This window comes from Gouania willdenowi, chromosome 21 (assembly GCF_900634775.1).
Source record: "Gouania willdenowi chromosome 21, fGouWil2.1, whole genome shotgun sequence".
NCBI lineage: Eukaryota > Metazoa > Chordata > Actinopteri > Blenniiformes > Gobiesocidae > Gouania > Gouania willdenowi.
The window spans coordinates 35,507,640-35,525,274 of record NC_041064.1 but is presented as its reverse complement, the minus strand read 5'-3'; the positions used below and the strand labels follow the sequence as shown (position 1 = coordinate 35,525,274).

At 38.9% G+C, this 17,635-nt stretch overlaps 1 protein-coding gene across 2 annotated transcripts in view; it reads left to right on the top strand.

The window, feature by feature from the left end:
• ccdc93 (CCC complex scaffolding subunit CCDC93) overlaps window positions 1-17,635 on the top strand; it is a 34,603-nt gene that overhangs the window by 4,454 nt on the left and 12,514 nt on the right. Inside the window, exons 6-14 of one of the 2 annotated variants that reach the window (XM_028436856.1) lie at window positions 74-130; window positions 885-985; window positions 2,829-2,876; window positions 3,088-3,124; window positions 3,927-4,025; window positions 5,666-5,716; window positions 6,014-6,100; window positions 8,040-8,156; window positions 12,285-12,347. In XM_028436856.1, coding sequence (XP_028292657.1) covers window positions 74-130; window positions 885-985; window positions 2,829-2,876; window positions 3,088-3,124; window positions 3,927-4,025; window positions 5,666-5,716; window positions 6,014-6,100; window positions 8,040-8,156; window positions 12,285-12,347 — 660 coding nt within the window. The remainder of the gene's footprint in view (window positions 1-73; window positions 131-884; window positions 986-2,828; window positions 2,877-3,087; window positions 3,125-3,926; window positions 4,026-5,665; window positions 5,717-6,013; window positions 6,101-8,039; window positions 8,157-12,284; window positions 12,348-17,635) is intronic. The other variant, XM_028436857.1, reaches the window with a different exon arrangement.

Genomic DNA, 17,635 nt, shown 5'->3' with positions numbered 1-17,635 from the left:
GATTTACTCTGTGAATAAATTCTTTATTGTTTTTATGTGCTAAGTATTAATAATGTGAACTTCTCTGTTGCAGGATGAAGAGTTTCTGCAGAGGAAGGACAAAGCTGTGAGGGCAGTGCTGGATGTGATGGTAAGTCACTATGTCACTGGTTAGAAAACCGTGGAATTCAAACGACGTCGCCTGAAATGTTTAGTAATTGATGAAAAAAAACCAAATCAAAATTATTTTTATTTTTCAAATGAAAAATTCCACACACACGATCTCAAACAACTGTATTCTATACTTTCACTTTTCCCAGTATAAACATATCTGAGCTGGTGCATCTTGTCAGTTTTTGCACTCGTCCTGGTTACTCTGTGTTTGTATCACACTATATTAAAAAAAACGATCAAACTAATTATATAAAATGTCTCTGGGGTCACCAGAAATCTGTGATATATTTTCCCATTTATATTTAGTAACCCTGTTAAGGGCCAACTTTCAATTTTGTAAATTTACTAATTCCCATGGAAAGTTCCCGGAATTTTGAAGAAACATTATCTTTTTAAATTGATTTAATTTTGCATTGATGTTATTGTTTATGTCTGCTCCAGTAGCCCCGCCCATAATCGGTGCTTTTTTTATCCCCCCCCCAGTGGCAGGTCAGGAGACTGCAGGGGGTTTAGTTTAACTTTAAAATCACTCCTAATTTCTGGTTAATTCCAATAAATCATTTCCACTTTCTCTTTTTTTATATTTCTAAAATTCCCAATGTTAAGTCCCAGTGGAAATTTAGTGAAATTGACCCAATATGTGCAACACACTAAAAGCATCCCGCTGCAGCTTTGGCTACGTGAGTTCACAGACAAAGCTTTGTTCCTATTGGTCGGGTGTGTGTTTACAGGAAGTGTACCGACCTCAGAGGAAGTACAGACGGCAGAAGGATGCTGGTGAGCTGCTGGACGAGGAATCCCAGGTTCACGCCACTCTGCTGGAGTATGGCAGGTGTGTGTGTGTGTGCGGTGTTGGAGTGTTTTATAGGAAAATGAATCACATTCCCATATTCAACATTCATTAGATCAGGGGTTCCCAAACCCAGTGCCTTCAAGAAACTAGGAATATCTTTTGAACAAAGTGAGCCCATTTTTGCTTTTTTTTTTTTTAAAACTCTTTATCTGCAGCTACACCAAACTTGCCATATTTAAACCTATTTTCATCACTTTTAGGCCTGTGTCACGATCTGAGTTTACCTCCGTACTGAGATTATAACCCCAACCCGACCCGAACATAATCCAATAAACACATAAAACACGTTTGTTCACTTTGAAAACAAAATAAACGAAAACAGGATTTCAAAAACTTAGAATACTGTGAAGAAATCACCACAGAACAGAACATTGCACCACAAATTATGACTGACTGTGGATATTTCACACTGAACCTCAAGCAGCTTGGGTTCTGTTCCTGAAATCCTGTTTTCGTGGGTTTTATGAGCTGGAAGCCCAAATTATGTAAAAATAAACAAATAAATACTTGAAATCGTTTAAATTGGGGGCCCTTAATCTATAATCTATGAAAGTTTAGCTTTTTGAATGGAATTATGGAAATTAAACAACTTATTCAACATAGTCTAATTTTTTGGAAAGGGTCTGTAGTCGTGTGATATATCGTTTCAAAGGTAATTCAACGTAGATTACGATTATGACTCGCACAATTTTTTGCAAATTTCCATTAAAATTCTCATTTATTTGAGAGTCAAATATTGCGACAGTTGGTGGTACCGAATCATTGACACGTACCAATATATGAATAGAGCCCATTACTCTGTATGTGCCACGGAGGCACCAGGGACTGAATTCTCGCGGGCGTTCTGCAGGCCCGGCCGTAGTTCATCCAAACTTGTTTTGCCATATTTTTGTTCCTTTTAATGCATTTTTGCTACATTACTCCCATTTCCGCCACTTCTACATCATATTTCAATGTCTTTTCTGCACATTTTTTCCACTTTCAAGACATTTTCAGTCCTTTAAACTCTTTCCACCACTTTTCCACCTAATGTCACATATGTTGACCCAACATTGTTACTTTTAACCTCTTTTCACCTTATTTCATGATTGTTTTTGCCAACATACTCACATTCACAAGATGTCATGCCCATTTTTTTGCTAGTTTATAGTTAGTGTTTCAACATTGAACCATTTTTTACCACTTTTTCTGTCTGTTTTTAGCCACTCTAATTTACAACTTTTAACCAAATTTCTATGGTTTTTAAAATCTCATTTCATCACATTTTCTATTATTTTTTGGTCACTTTGAACCCATTTTATTTGTGATTAAAACAATGATTTCCATCTTTAAGATGACTATAATAATAATAAATGTTCCTGGATAACAGTGGATATTATTCAGATGAATAAATAAATGTGGTTATCACAGATTCATAGAACAATGGACCATCATTTTAATGACTTTATGGATGGACCCCAAAAATCTCTCCCCTTTATTCCCCCTTATAGATGGTCCTGTCTCCACATGACTGTTCTTCAATGTTCATGTTTGTGTTCAACCACCTTCAGTTACAGTGGGGGTCACCACTCTCTGGGACCTTTATTTTGGTAGTCATGGGCTGAAAAAGGTTGAGTACCACTGTGTTAGAAAACTTTCCTACATTTGAGTGGAATTCTCTCAGTAGTTGAGACATCACATTATCTTATTGTTGAATTACAAAAAAAAGCTTTTCAGGCTATTTTTCCACTGTTTTAAACCTTGTGTGCATCCATTCTATCTGACTTTAATTCACACATCTTTGGTTTTGTTTATTTGACACATATGTTTTCCTCTCCATCAGTTTCTCCACTCGTCTTCATTTCTGCTTTAGATTATCAGGTTTCTGTCTGTAAGTACTGTGTCTCTGAGGCTGTTGTTTTGTGTGGCTCTGCTCGTTCTACAGCGTGAGAATGCCAATACTGCTACTCATTAATGGCCTGATGGAAACTAAGGTGTTTTCTGCCTGTTGTCGATGCCCATCAGTGAACGATGCACTTTAAAAAAATTTTAAACTTCCTTTTTCCCGTAAACTGCACTAACGTCTGTTTTTCTTCCTTCAGGCGCTATGGATTCAACAAGCAGTCCAAGCCTGAAAAGGTAGATGACGCAGACGCTTTTATGTTGGGCAGGTCTTTAACTTTATTCTGTCTCTTTTGTAGAAGCTCAAACTGATGCTAAATATTCATAAAACCAAAGGGAGGGTTTTTCTTTATAGGTGATAAATACGACTTGGTTTGATCTGAAGTGAGCTGCAGATTTTAGGCCAGAAAACAAGTTGTTTCACCATTACAGCGATTTAGTTGTCACTTCTACATATAAATGATCTATAAAGCATGTGAGGCACCGTCAATATCCAAGCAATAAGTGACCTTACACTTAAATCAATCAATACACTTGATTTTGGAATAAATTTAAATTCAATTTTGTGGAATAATTTGAGGAAAGTTTCAGGAGTTCTTTCAACATTTTGAGATTAAAAATGACTGACGTCATGTGACATGAGCGTGGGAAAAACTGTGAGCCCAGTAAATAATATGGCATTTCAATTAGTTTGTGTGTTTCTCCTAAACAGGTGTGTCTTTAACAATGAGACCTGGTCTCAGTTTAAAGACAGACCTGTATAAATAAATAAAATAAATAAGAGCATAGATGTATTAGTTTAGCAACAGCTTTTTAAAGTGAAGATTTGTTGCTTTACAATGGTTTTCAAGTGATGGTCCAATGGTTTCAAACAAATAGAAAAAATATGTGAGTTCATGATGTCATCCATGTTTGTCTCTGTTAAGATGAAGCTTTTCTTAAATTCATCAAGAAAGGTAAAGATATTGAATGAGAAGATGGTTTTTAACCAAGATAGCGCTGATGTTCTGGTGTGTCTGTATCTGTGTTGTATCTTCAGGTGGATGAAGGACAGGGCTCCCTGTCTGGAAGCTCTCAGTCTGTTCTGCCTGGAACAGGGGACGTGTCAGAAGAAGACAACCTACAAGCAGAAGAAGAAGTGAGTGTTCTTCATGCTGTGTGACAATGTTTCTTTTTGTTTCTTTAAATGGTTCCTAAACTTTTTTGCTGCGATCCCCTTTGAAGAATGAAAGATTCTCAATTAATATTTGGAATCTTCAAATCTCACAAAAAATAACGTTTCATTTGTGATTACACATTTTGTAACAGGAATAATAAAGCTGTTTATTAATATAGTCAGAACATTTATGTTTATTTTTAATGCTTAAGGTTCAGCATAGCCATTGTTCTTTTCTCCTTTTAATGCATTTCTGTGACTTCTTCATCACATTTCAATGCTTTTTCCGTACATTTTTACCACTTTATAGATATGTTCAGCACTTATAAAACCTTTCCACCACTTTTCCACCTCATGTCACATATGTTGACCTATTATTGTCATTTTTAACTTCTTTTCACCATATTTCATGCTTATTTTTGCCAATTTAACCACATTCACGTTTTGTCATGCCCATTATTTGCTCCTTTAAAGTAATTGTTTCAATATTGAACCATTTTTTTTTTTTTTACCACTTTTTCTGTCCATTTTTGTCCACTCTATAATAATAATTGTAAACGTTCCTGGATAACAGTGGATATTATTCAGATGAATAAATAAATGTGTTTATCACAGATTCATAAAACAATGGACCATCATTTTGCTGACTACTGATATTCCAACCAATCAGGGAGCTGGATTTGATTCTAATCTCTCTTACTTCATTTGCACTAGCTCTACAACTACTACGAGTGAATCCTTTGGGTTTACTGGTAGTACTGAGTGAGTAGACCTTACTAGTAAAACTAAAACTCTACTAGTAGGTAGATGTATGTTACTAGTCGTACTATTAAGGCTTTGATTTTATTTCTACTAGTAACACATTTTAAAAATGCCAGTAGTACTAGTAACACACTATTGTCAATGGGCCTGGGTCAGTTTTGGGCTGTTTAAAATGACCTTAGGGATCCTCCACAGTTTTTAAAATTTGGTCTAAAACCTTTAAAATGTTCTTATTGGTAGATCTATGTCTAACTAAACACATTATTATGCACCATATTCATTCAATTAACTTTTAAAAATAGGACTACTTTACAGTTTTAGAGCCTGTGTTTCTCCATCTTGAAATCACATGATTGATGATGTCACACGGCCCCATTGCCTGTAAACATCCCATTGTTTTTTATTGGAGTGAAACATTCAGCCTGAACTTTAGATCTTCTTGCACCTTTTTACATCATTTAGCAGCTTTTTTAGATATATTAGTAGCTATTTAAATCATTTAGTAGCTATTTAGATCATTTAGCTGCTTTTTAAATCATTTAGCAGCTTTTTAGATCATTTAAGAGATTTTTACATTATTGAGCCGCTTTTTCTGATCATTCAGCAGCTTTTTGGGTCATTCAGCAGCTTATTTAGTCAAAATGACAACTTGTGCTGCTTTTGGGTGCTCTAAAAAACCAGGAAAGGTTACTTTTTTTCTAAATGTTATTCCAAACTATTTACCAGTAATCAGCATTGATTTATAAAGCTCATGCAGTTTGTGCATGTGTCAGTTACTTTATTGTTTTTGAGTAATTTGATCATCTAACTTGACATTAAACTGACCACGTGCTAAAGTAAAGCCTGTTTCTTTTTTATAGATGCGGATCGAGACCCTGATGACCAGCATGGCTGCCATGGCTAAAGGTGAGGTAAGGACTCTTTAAAGTGTTCTTCAGAAGCCAACGACATCAACGTTCAGGGTGCTGTATTTTCTCCTCTGCTTTAGAGATCTGGGTTTTTATCATCATCATGTGTCCTTTGTTCACTTCTTCTACACGCTTTCAGCCTGAGCTGTGTGACGTGTAAACCTCTTTCTTCCCAATATAAAGTGAATGCTGCTCTGTGTGTTTCCCTGGATAGCTGAGCTTTGAGAGCAGCTAAAGAACAAGTGCGCGTACGTGCGTGTAATAGTGATGTGGTTGTAACAGAGGTGTGTTTGTGTGCAGGGGAAGCTGACGGTGAGCGCTGTGGGTCAGATCGTAGGAATGCAGTCAGAGGAGATCAAACAGATGGCCTCTGAGTACGCTGAGAAGGTGAGCAGTTAGCATTAGCTTCAAACACCTGTTAAATGCTGCTGATCAACCACAGATTTTCTCCTCGTTCCAGTGAATGATTAAGTTTTAACTCATATTGCACCAAATTTCAAAGCACTCATCACAAAATATGAAGTTATATGTTAATACAAGAACCCAACACATCTACATGACTTCTAATACTAGCGTGTGTATTTTTATCATCAGTTTGTATTGATAGTTACTTTGGAATCCAACAAATATGCTTTTTATTAATGTTTGTTATTTAGAAGACAGGCAGCCTAATATCCCAGGGACAACTTATTCTGAAGAGGAAATCATGCTTCCCATGCGCAAAAAATCACCAAATTTTGTAAAAAGCTCCAATTCCATCTCAGATTGTTTCAGCTGCAAAAACAGGCCAATTGCCTCTAAAGTTAATAAAAAAAATCACAACAAATTACCCGTATGTGCTACAGATTTACAACGTTTACCAAAATGTAGCCCCAATAGGGATGTAACGATTAATCGTAAGGCAGTTAAAAATCGATTCATAGGTATCACGATTTACATCGATACGGTGCTATCCAGAAAAGTTGGTGGCGGGCGTAATCTGCTAATACTTTCTTTCTGGTTGCCTTCTACTTTTAAACATGTTCATAAATGATTTCTTACCCCTTTAGCACCGAAAAAATATCTGTAATATGTGAATATCTGTAAAAGTCACGTTTTTCTATTAGCTCTGTCTGCTAGCATAGCTTCTCTTCTTCACTGCAAGATATCTGCATGCCAACCGACCACTGGGTTACCAGCGCCCTCTGCTGGTCCAAACAAATATCTGACCTAAATACAGTGAGTTTGTTTTTTTTTAAGTCCAATTGTTAAGGCACAAAATTCATTTTCAGTTGCACTTTTAAAAAGAAAAAGAACTATTTTGCAGTTTTGCATTGTTTACTATAGAACCAGAATTTAAATTAATAGGCTTTTCTTCATTTGTATTATTCCTTTATTTATTTCATTCAAGATTTATTTTTAGTTAAATTGCGTTGTTTTGAATAGTTTATCAAGGGATTCTTTTGACAATGAAAAATAAAAGGAAAACAGTATAGTTTTTTTCCCCCAAAAAAATAAAGGAATATTTTTCAGTCATCATTTGTCTACAGTCCCATTTTGTAAAATAAATCGTGAGAGAATCGTATCGTGAACCCAGTATCGTGAATCGAATCGTATCGGGAGTTGAGTGAATCGTTACATCCCTAAGCCCCAACACTGAAGAAACTTTTGCACATTTAAATTGATTTTAAACTATGAAATCCAGCAATGCCTTTTTTGTGTTGGTTTTTTTTGTTGATGTTGTTTTCAAAAACTGTAAAACTTAAAAAATCTATCTCTTCCCACAATTTTTAATCATTTGACACCAAACTGTCTACAGCTCATCTTCAGAGTGTTCTACATAAACCACCCACACACATTTTTTATTTCAATACTGTAAAATTGAGCCTTCGGTGCATCAAAATGTTTGACTGTAAACATGTTTTAATGTTCATTAAAAAAAAAAAAGAAAGAAAGACAGTTTGTGAGTCGTTGTAGATGATGTTTGCAAAATATCAGAATTTTATCTCAAAAGCTGATTTTTTTTTCCACAGCATATTTAATTTCACTCTCATGCAAACATTTGTAGTCAATGCAAAAATGAATGGGATTTTTAAACACCAGTTTTTTTCACTTATGGATCCAATAAATCCTTGATAAAAACACATTACCAGTGTAATTTTGGATTTTTTTCTTCATAACGGAAATTCGGACACTGGATCATTGCTGTGCAGCAGATATAATGAATAACGAATGATCTCATTTTGCTCAGAAAGACTGTGGTTGTTTTAATCAAGAACACACTTTGTCTTTTATACATTTGAATGTTCTGTGCTAATTTAATTCTATGTATTCTACCGTCCTGCAGCATTCTGAGCTAACATCAGAGGAGCGTTCAGAGCGCTTTGGTCCACTGCAGCAGCACCGCAGGGCGGTCGCTTCACTCAACAAACAGATCCAGCAGAAGACTGAGGAACTAGGGGAGGTGAGACAAAGTCACAGCTCTTAAAAAACTAACCTGATGCAGTAAAAGTGGCTCGCTATCTAACACTTGTACCAGCAAGAACAGTTTAAGCTGTGGGGACACTCCAAACAGAAGTAAGTAGAGAAACATTCCCAGCACTGTACCTGGGGCCAATGAGGGGGTCGGACTCACCTCGTCTCTGGTGATGAATAGAGTTGCAAACGGGCGAATAGTTTCTGCTAAATTTCCACGAGAACTTAAGCTTGGAAATATTCAAAAACATAGACTTCATTGGAATTATTTATTGGAAGTTCCCAGAAATTTGGAGTCATTTTAAATAGGAATTGTTGATGTTCGCTTTTTGCAGATATATCCAACGCTTACGGTCTGTGCTACGAAGCTAGATTTCCTGGATTTATTCCGTGTGTCCTGTACTTCGACGCTGGTTAACCTCTTACGGGGCTAAATCACTATGGTAATTTAGGCTGAACGCCTAAGCTGGTCTGGAGTAGTTTATATTCTGACTGTATTCCACAAAAAAGGTCAAAATGTCAATATTTTATTCAACTTTAGTTTTGGAAAAAAAAAGTTAATTATTAATTTTTAACATTTTGTCTCAAAAAACATCAGATTTAGTTTTTTCAACAGCGGTGGAAAAACTGATTCCAAAGTCTGCTGATATCATATTTTAGTACTAATATCAGCCGATAATGTCTAATTTTAAATAACTATCATATTTATGCAATTAAAAAACATTTCAAACTAGGATTGCAAATTTCTGGAAATTTTCAGTCGGAAACTTTTTAATGGAATTTAACTTAATTAGGAAAAAACAGGGAATTTACAAAATTAAAGGCTGGCTTTTAACAGAGATGTTAAATATAGTTTGGAAAAAAATATTTTAGCATCATCGACACCAGTGGTTCTCAACCTTTTCAGGCCGTGACCCCCAAAATAAAGGTTCCAGAGACCCCCACTGTAGCTGAAGGTGGTTGAACACAGACATGAACATTGAAGAACAGTCATGTGGAGACAGGACCATCTATAAGGGGAATAAAGGGGAGAGATTTTTGGGGTCCATCCATAAAGTCAGTAAAATGATGGTCTATTGTTCTATGAATCTGTGATAACCACATTTATTTATTCATCTGAATAATATCCACTGTTATCCAGGAACATTTATTATTATTATTATAGTCATCTTAAAGATGGAAATCCTTGTTTTAATCAGAAATAAAATGGGTTAAAAGTGATTCTTAAAAACAAAAACAGTGTCAATATTGGCTTAAAAGTGGCAAAAATGTGGGGACGGGGTTTAAATAATTAGTTTAAACTGGCACATAATCGGCATGACAAATCTTGAATGTGGTTAAATTGGCAAAAATAATCACGATATGGTGAAAAGAGGTTAAAAGTGACAAAGGGTCAATATATGCAACATTAGGGGAAAAAGTGGTGGAAAGGGTTTATAAGTGCTGAAAATGTCTTGAAAGTGGAAAAAATATACAGAAAAGGCATTAAAATGTGATAGAGAAGTGCCATAAATGGGAGTAATGTAGCAAAAATGTATTAAAATGAGCAAAAAATATGGCAAGAAAAAGTGATGAAGATAGGTTAAAATATGGCATGTTTGGTGTAGTTGCAGAAAAATGGGCTTAAATTGTTAAAAGAATAATTCCTAGTTTTTGAAGGTATCTGACGGACCCTATTGTGTCTTGCGACTCCAAGGTTGCGAACCCCTGATCTAAAGAATCAGCATTTGTTATTTAAAATCATCTCACAATTTCCAGTAAATTCCAATAAATAATTCACATGAAAAGTTCATATTTTTGAATATTCCCCTAATTTCTTAGTTTAAGTTCCTGTGGAAATGTTCCAGCCCTGTTTCAACCCTAGTCGTGACTAGGGCTGCACGATTTTGACAAAAAATCTATTTGCAATTTTTCTGACATATTGCGATTTGATTTACGATTTTTTGAAAATATTTTATACATTTAAATGCATATGCGTTTTATATTTTTTTTCAAATTTTGTGTTTAATTTAAAAAAAAATTCTTTTTTTTGTGGGAATATTAATCAATTTCTTTTTAGAAAATTAGTTTTTATCTCCTGTGAGGAAACAAAATAAATACTAATAATTAAAAAAACACATAATTAAGAAAAAATGTATTTCAAAAACAAAGCAAGATACAATTAAAAGGTAAATATAAATTGTAGTGACATGGATTATTCTGACTGCTCCTTTTTATTTATTTATATGTCATATAAAGATGTATGAGAGCAGCATTAATGTCACCATATTTACCCTCAGGGATCAATGGTTTACTGAATCTGATTAGGTTTTGCTCAGCTTAATTTTAATTAAACTAATTTAAATGATCCTGATGATATTGTTCCAGACCGTATTGATTAAACAAAAATAAATGGACACAAGGATGCATCAGTTATTTCACCACTAGGGGTCAGAATATTTTAAAGTGTCAGTAATTCTTAATAATCTACGATGTTTCAGAATCTACAATCCCTGGTATCAATGGTCTCGTCCTCAACAACAGAACAACTTTATCCACAGATCTTCAGTAGCTCTGATGAGATGTTTAAACGCTCTGAGCAGATGAAGCTGATTAAAGCTGATCATGTTCTCATGGAGCGATGCAGCACTACTAGAGAAACGGACGGAGTTTCACAGACATGTTATAGTGAAGCAGACACTGGTGGCTTTAATTTAGGAGTCAGTGATGATTTGCATAGTTTTTTGCCAGTTTAGACGTGTTTGAAGTGGCCAGGACGAGGGGGGGGGCATCTAATGAACGGTTCCCAGAAACATTTCCCCATTAAGTGAGTGAGTGTTGGTGGTTTTTTGAAGCAGCCAGTGGCGCACTATGGCAGCCTTGCTTCCGTCAGTCTGCCCCAGGGCAGCTGTGGCTAAAATAGTAGCTTACCACCACTAAGTGTGAAGTGAAAGAATAATGCCTTAATTCTATTAAGCGCTCTGAGTGTCTATGATAAAGCACTATATAAAATCTAATGCATTATTATTATTATAATTATTATTATTATTATTGATAATAATAAAAAAACATCTTTTTCCTCACGTTGATGGCATTTCAACCTGATTCTGTCCATTTCCGTTCAACAGTAGATTCCGTTTTCATTGGTCGATTCCGTGATTCCGTTAACGTGGATTTTATAGGATCCTAGTGTAGTTGTTGTTAGCGCACTGTTAGGGACCAAGCAGTGAGGCAAGGAGACAAAAGCTTTAAAAAAAAAAGGTGCTTTATTGGCCACAGACAATCATAGGCCGATAAAAGAGGTCAATTTAATGTAACTTTACATTTTTAAGACAGAATGTGCAAAACTAACTAACTAACACAAACAAACGGACCTTCTCAAATGAGACAGGAGTCTACTTAAATACAGCTTGGACCATACCAAATATAAATAAGCAGAAACACAGGGGATAAACAACCAAAACTAAGGGACAAACGCAGGCCCCTTAACCCCAGTCTCCTTCTGCAATGGTCTGGTCCACATAAGGCCGCCTCCAGCTCTCTCCAGGCCCGCCCCTCGCCACCTCTCGGCTCTTCTTAAAGGGACAGAGAATAATGTCAGTGTCAATCCTCATTAAATGACCTTAGGAGTTGTTACCTCTGTGTGGCCCGGCCATCACACGCACTCACTGAGACTCGCTGCAGAGCATACAAGCCTGTGTCCTGTAACCATCTCTGATTGGCCAGCAGGCCAGGAAGGCGGTTCTCGGCAGTTCTGATTAGTGAACATATATATCACTCAAATGATGGAGACAAAAGAAACAACCTCAGCATCTAAAGTTACTTTCTCGCAGTAGTAAAAACCTTAATATCGATACGATTAAGGTTAATTGTTCAGCCTTAGTTGTGATATTATCAGGTGATAACATAACGTCATCAGTGAAGCAGCAGAACAGAGTCATCTGAATGTGAGGTCACTGGTTTGTGTGTTTGGTCGTATTCCAGGACAAACATCACCATAAAGAACCTGTTCATCCACTGGTCCAGTCCTCCTGTTCACTGGACAGAAGCTGAAGTTTAGAACGTGTGGAAAAGGTCAGAGATTTCTTTGTGTTTGGAAAGGTTGATGACCTTTTCTGTCTTTGTTTTTGTGTTAAAGCTGCAGGCCAAGCACGCAGAGCTGTCTGTGATCTGTGACGAGGCCAAGAACAAACTGATGGAGGTAACTGGTCTGCACTCACACTTCTATTTAAAGCTGTTCAGGATCAGCATTTAGTATCGCATAACGACAGAGAATATAGGCCTCGTTCATCAATATATGGAAGATTGTTTATGTGAAGAAAAAAAATAAAAAAGGTTGGATTTGAATTAGAAAAACAAATATTATAATTATAATAAAAATATAAATAAAATAAATAATTAAATACAAAAATATAGAGGTTGAATTTACTGCTTGAAAGTTTCAAACCGATGACTTCTGGTTCCTTCCTTAACCTTTTGGCCAGCACTGCCCTGATTTAGTTAGGTTTTTTCTGCCTCGTTTATGTGAAAAAAGATGAAAAAGGTTAGATTATAATTAGAAAAAAATAAATAAATACATAATAATAATAATAATGAATAAAATAAATTAAATTAAATAAGCAAATAAAATGTGATTAAAAAAGGTGTGGAATAGTCTGGGGCTTTGTTACGTTGGAAAAAAGGAAGGTTACCTCGTTTTGGCTTGTAACGACACCCTCTGCGTTGGTGAGTGAAGAAGACCAGACTGAAGAGTTGGTGAATTAATAAAAAATGATTTTATTCTAAACTAAATAAAAGAGTACAAAGTGGGACAAAAATTGGTGACCGCCCGGCCAGGCGATCCGAGGACAGAGTGAGACACAATTCTAACTCATCACGTATATTCCCCCTCAGTCCCCCTCCCTCCTCCCCCCGGGAGATAAAGACAGAGTGGAGGAGGTGAGGGAACAGAGTGAAAAAGACATTTTCTTCTTGGGTCTAAACAGCCAGTTCTCTGGTATCTGCTGATTGTCATGGGAGACGGAGGTGTGTGCGTTTATGTGTTTGTGTGTATGAATGGATGTGTATGGGGTGTGTATGTGTGACTATGTGAGTGTGTGTAGGCATGTGAGTGTGTACCCAGAGGGTGCCTATGTGTCTGGCCTTGTGAGATTTCAGTATTGTTTTGGGAGGACATCATGTGCTTTGGAAAAGGTAGCCTGACCCAGAGCTAGAAGCAAAGTTGAAGACATGAGAATCACACAATGGAAAGTTACAACCCAAGGCTTAAGGATTAAGATATATGAGTAAATATATGAGTAAATATATTATATAAGCATAACTAATAATTTTGCCATAACAATCCACCCTTTTTGGACAAAGTCCAACACAAAAAAGCAAAATTAGTGAGTAAATTGTTTAACCTTAGCAAAGCACAGCCCAAAACACATAAAACTTTAATAAAAAATTAGTGTAATTGTAGCTCAACCTCGTGGTCCGTAGGACAAACGATATTGACACCGTCATAACACTATGGATATAAGCATTATTTTTTTCAGGGGACATAGGCATCCCCAAAGTTGGAGCAAGGAAAACAGAGGAAAAGGCAAAGAACCCCATAAACACATAATGAATATTATGTGAGACAAGGCCATTTGCACAATAAAATCAAATATCCTTTGCAACTAAAATCATTGGCAATCACGGCAATGAATATGGAATATATATATATATATATATATATATATCACTAATAGCAAAAATACACACGGTAAAAAAAACAATGTCAGTCAGCATAGCATAGCACAACAAATAAAACAGCATGTGTAGGTGGCATCACTGAGCAGAGTCATCATCAGAATCAGCAAAAACACGCATCATAAACACCTCAGGCTGGATCTCCATCTCTGGCACGGTTATGCGGACGTGTCGGCTTGGGAAAGCTCTCTGCACTAAGCCCTCTACCATACGACGCAAGATTGGGATACCGCAACAGAGAAGAAGAAGGACTGACACCAGTGTAATAGCGATCTTAACCAAGAGAGGGTGCCAGCCCGCAAGCAGAGTGGAAAGCCAATCCGGCCCACCCAAGCTATCTTTGTTCATGGCATCGCGTAGCCTGGAAATGTTTTTGACTGCTTCTGCTATAATCTGACCGTTGGCGGTGTTGTCCGGGATGAAGCTGCAACAAGATGCACCTACCATTGCGCAAACGCCTCCTTTGGCCGCGGTCTGTAGGTCTAGGACCATTCTATTTTGCAGGACCATTAAACGTATATTCGTGATCTCCCCCGAGAGGCCAGTAAGGGCCAAAAATGACGCGTTAACGAAGGACTTAAACCTGTAGTCTGAGGTTTCGACGCGCAGCAGTGTTTTGCCCACACCAGCCCAGGGAAACAGCGAATAAATAACTTTCTGGCCTGTCGTCCACAGTTTATGTTCGGGGGGAACGTCCGTGCCCCAGATTGCGTCGTGTGGATCGAAACCCAAAGGAGTGTGTGATTCGCGTTTATGTCGTGACGAAAGGGTAATAGTTGAGACTACGTATGTGTGATCAGTCACATGCACGGGTGCACACACACCATCCCAGTTGGGGGAAAGGTGTGTATACAGTCTGTAACCACATAGCCAAAACCCATTTGCTAAATTGAACGTGCCATTAGTCCCGGGTGTATGAACGTGGGCACATGTGTGCGAATTATGTGCGGTGTCGCATTCAAGACCCATGGTATAATTGCAATTGTGACCGGGAATCTGGCCTAGTTTGCGAGTTCCGTTTCTGGCGAAACAGAAGGGAAAAAGTGTGGATCGCGTGTAATCTACATACATAGTGGAAGAAGTGTCATCGCGTAGTATAGCCAGTTTTTTTACTGGCTGTTTAGAACAACGGTCGGGGTCCCCCATGCCGAAGTTAGAGTAAGACAGATAACAAAAGGAGTTGGAAGCGTCCATTGGTATTGCGGTCAAGCGGGGATGTGTTGATGACACAGGCATGTAAGAACAAACATAACAGTTGGATAGGCCCCTACTTTTAGCTTGATAGTGTGCGTATCGGTACCAGGTGTTTGTGAAAAACGGATGAGTAACATTGGTCGCAGCTAAAGTGTCGTGCAGGACGATGTCGTTTATCCAACGTTTATTTCTGCTAGCATTAGTCACCCTGTAAAAGGAAACATTCATATTAGGAACAACACTTGCATTCCTTGGTTCACGTCCAGTGTCCTCGATTGCCCCCTTGGAGGCCAGGAGCCAGAAGAGTACTGGAATTGCGGACAGGACCATCGCGCCAATCGATGGCCAGAATACGAGTGACATGAAATGACAGAATGGTGGCATGATTTCAGCCCGCTCCTGGGGCATAAACAGAAGGGCTTGTGACCTCTTCAATCACAGCGAGAAAGGCTTGTGACCTCTTTACTCCCACGATGTCCTCAAGGTTGGATTTCAAAGGCTTCAACAGACCATATGCCCCGTAAGAAAGGTCAGCTCGTGACCCCCCGAGGTCTTTTTTTCCTTTCGTTTGCAACTTTCAAAGCAAACAAAAGCTCATCAAAGCACTGCTCCCGATCCAGAAGAGAGGAAACGCTCCTTTGCGCTCAGACCATTTGCCTCGTAAGAAAGGTCAGCTGGTGACCCCCCGAGGTCTTTTCCTTTTCCCTTTCATTTGCAACTTTCAAAGCAAATGAAAGCTCATCAAAGCACTGCTCCCAATCCAGAATAGAGGAAACGCTCCTTACTGCGGTTCCTCGATCAGTGGTGATGTTGGTACTTCCTCCGTTGGACCAGTCGCCTCAAGATCAGGGTCGGCTGGTGTTGGCACCTTCCTGCAGTGTGATGCGTGAATCCACGTGGCTCGCTCTGCAACCTTCACAGCCGTGTGTGTCGTCAGTTGAACCTGAAAAGGGCCGATCCACCTTCGGTCGGTCCACCTTTTCCGTCTTGCATTGTGCACGATCACAAAGTCACCTGGAAGAATGTCGTGGAGGTTCTCGGTGGTAGTCAGTGGGAGGGTCGCTCGTACTCTGGACCTGTTGAGAGTAAGAACTGTGGAGAGTTGTGCACAGTATTTTATCAAACTGCCGTCCTGGAGAGCTGTCTCAGCCCAGGATGAAACAGAGGGGGATAGACCCACATTGGGTGGCCGCCCAAAAAGGATTTCTAAGGGTGAAAGTTTATACTTTGGATGAACCTGCTGTCTCATCTGAAGGAGGACAAGCGGTAAAGCTTTGATCCAGTTCAGCCCTGTCTGATCCATGCACTTGTTCAACCTGTTTTTCAGAGTACCGTTAGCTCTTTCTACGGCCCCAGCGGACTCAGGGTGATAGCTGCAGTGTTTTCTAAGATCCATGTCTAATCTTAGTCCTAACACTGTTATCACCTGGCTGGCAAAATGTGTGCCGTTATCAGAAGAGATTTTGTATGGAATGCCCCACCTGGGAATGATGTCCGTTAGCAGTGCTTTGGCTACTGCTGTGGCTGTCTGGTGTTTGGTTGGAAAGGCCTCTACCCATTTAGAGAACATGTCTATGATGACCAGACAGTGCTTCTTTCCCACATGGTGTTAGCTCAACAAAATCCATCTGCAAGTGATGAAAAGGCATGGATGGCTGAGGATGGGCTGTCTGGCTGGTCAATGGTTTCTTTCTGCCTGGGTTGTTTTTAGCACAGATCATACATTTCTGACAAAACTCAGCTGCAAAGGAAGAAAATCCCTTTGTGTACCACACTGTCTGAACAGCAGATACCATACCACCCTTTGACACATGGGCTTGACCGTGTGTCAATTTAGCATAAGCAGGGAAAAGAGCAGTCGGTAGGCAAGGTTTTGAATCGGGGCCATACCAAACCCCACTCACCTGGTGACAGTCTGAGGCCTGCCATTTGCGGCTGTCGGCTGGAGAGACAAAGGCGGAGAGTTCAGACAGAGAGGCGACCGGTTGAAGAGTGGAGAGGAAGGAAGAAGAGGGAGGAACACATGTGCGGGCCGCAGACTTGGCCGCCGCATCAGAGCGTGCATTACCACGATAGATGTTGTCAGTAGCAGAGGAGTGAGTTGCACATTTGCAAACAGCAACAGAGGAAGGTAGCCGAATAGCATCAAGAAGAGCAGACACAAGGGTGGAGTGAAGGATAGGAGAGCCATCAGATTTGAGAAACCCACGCTGTTTCCATAGCGCCTCAAAGTCATGCACTACCCCAAAAGCATCGCGAGAGTCGGTGTAGATTGTAGCGGACCTACCAGAGGCCAGGCGGCACGCCTCGGTGAGGGCACAGAGTTCGGCGGCCTGGGGCGGAGTAGTGAGAAGGGAGCGAGGAAGAGGAAACAGTGGCTGAGTCAGAAACAACAGCAAAGCCCACTTTGTTAGTCCCGGTGTCGGGGTCTCGGGATGCAGAGCCATCCACGTAGAAAATTAAGTCAGAGTTAGTGAGAGGAACAGAGGAGAGGTCAGGGTGAGGAACCAGGACCTGAGAGAGAACAGCAATGCAAGAGTGAGGCTGTCCATCCTCAGG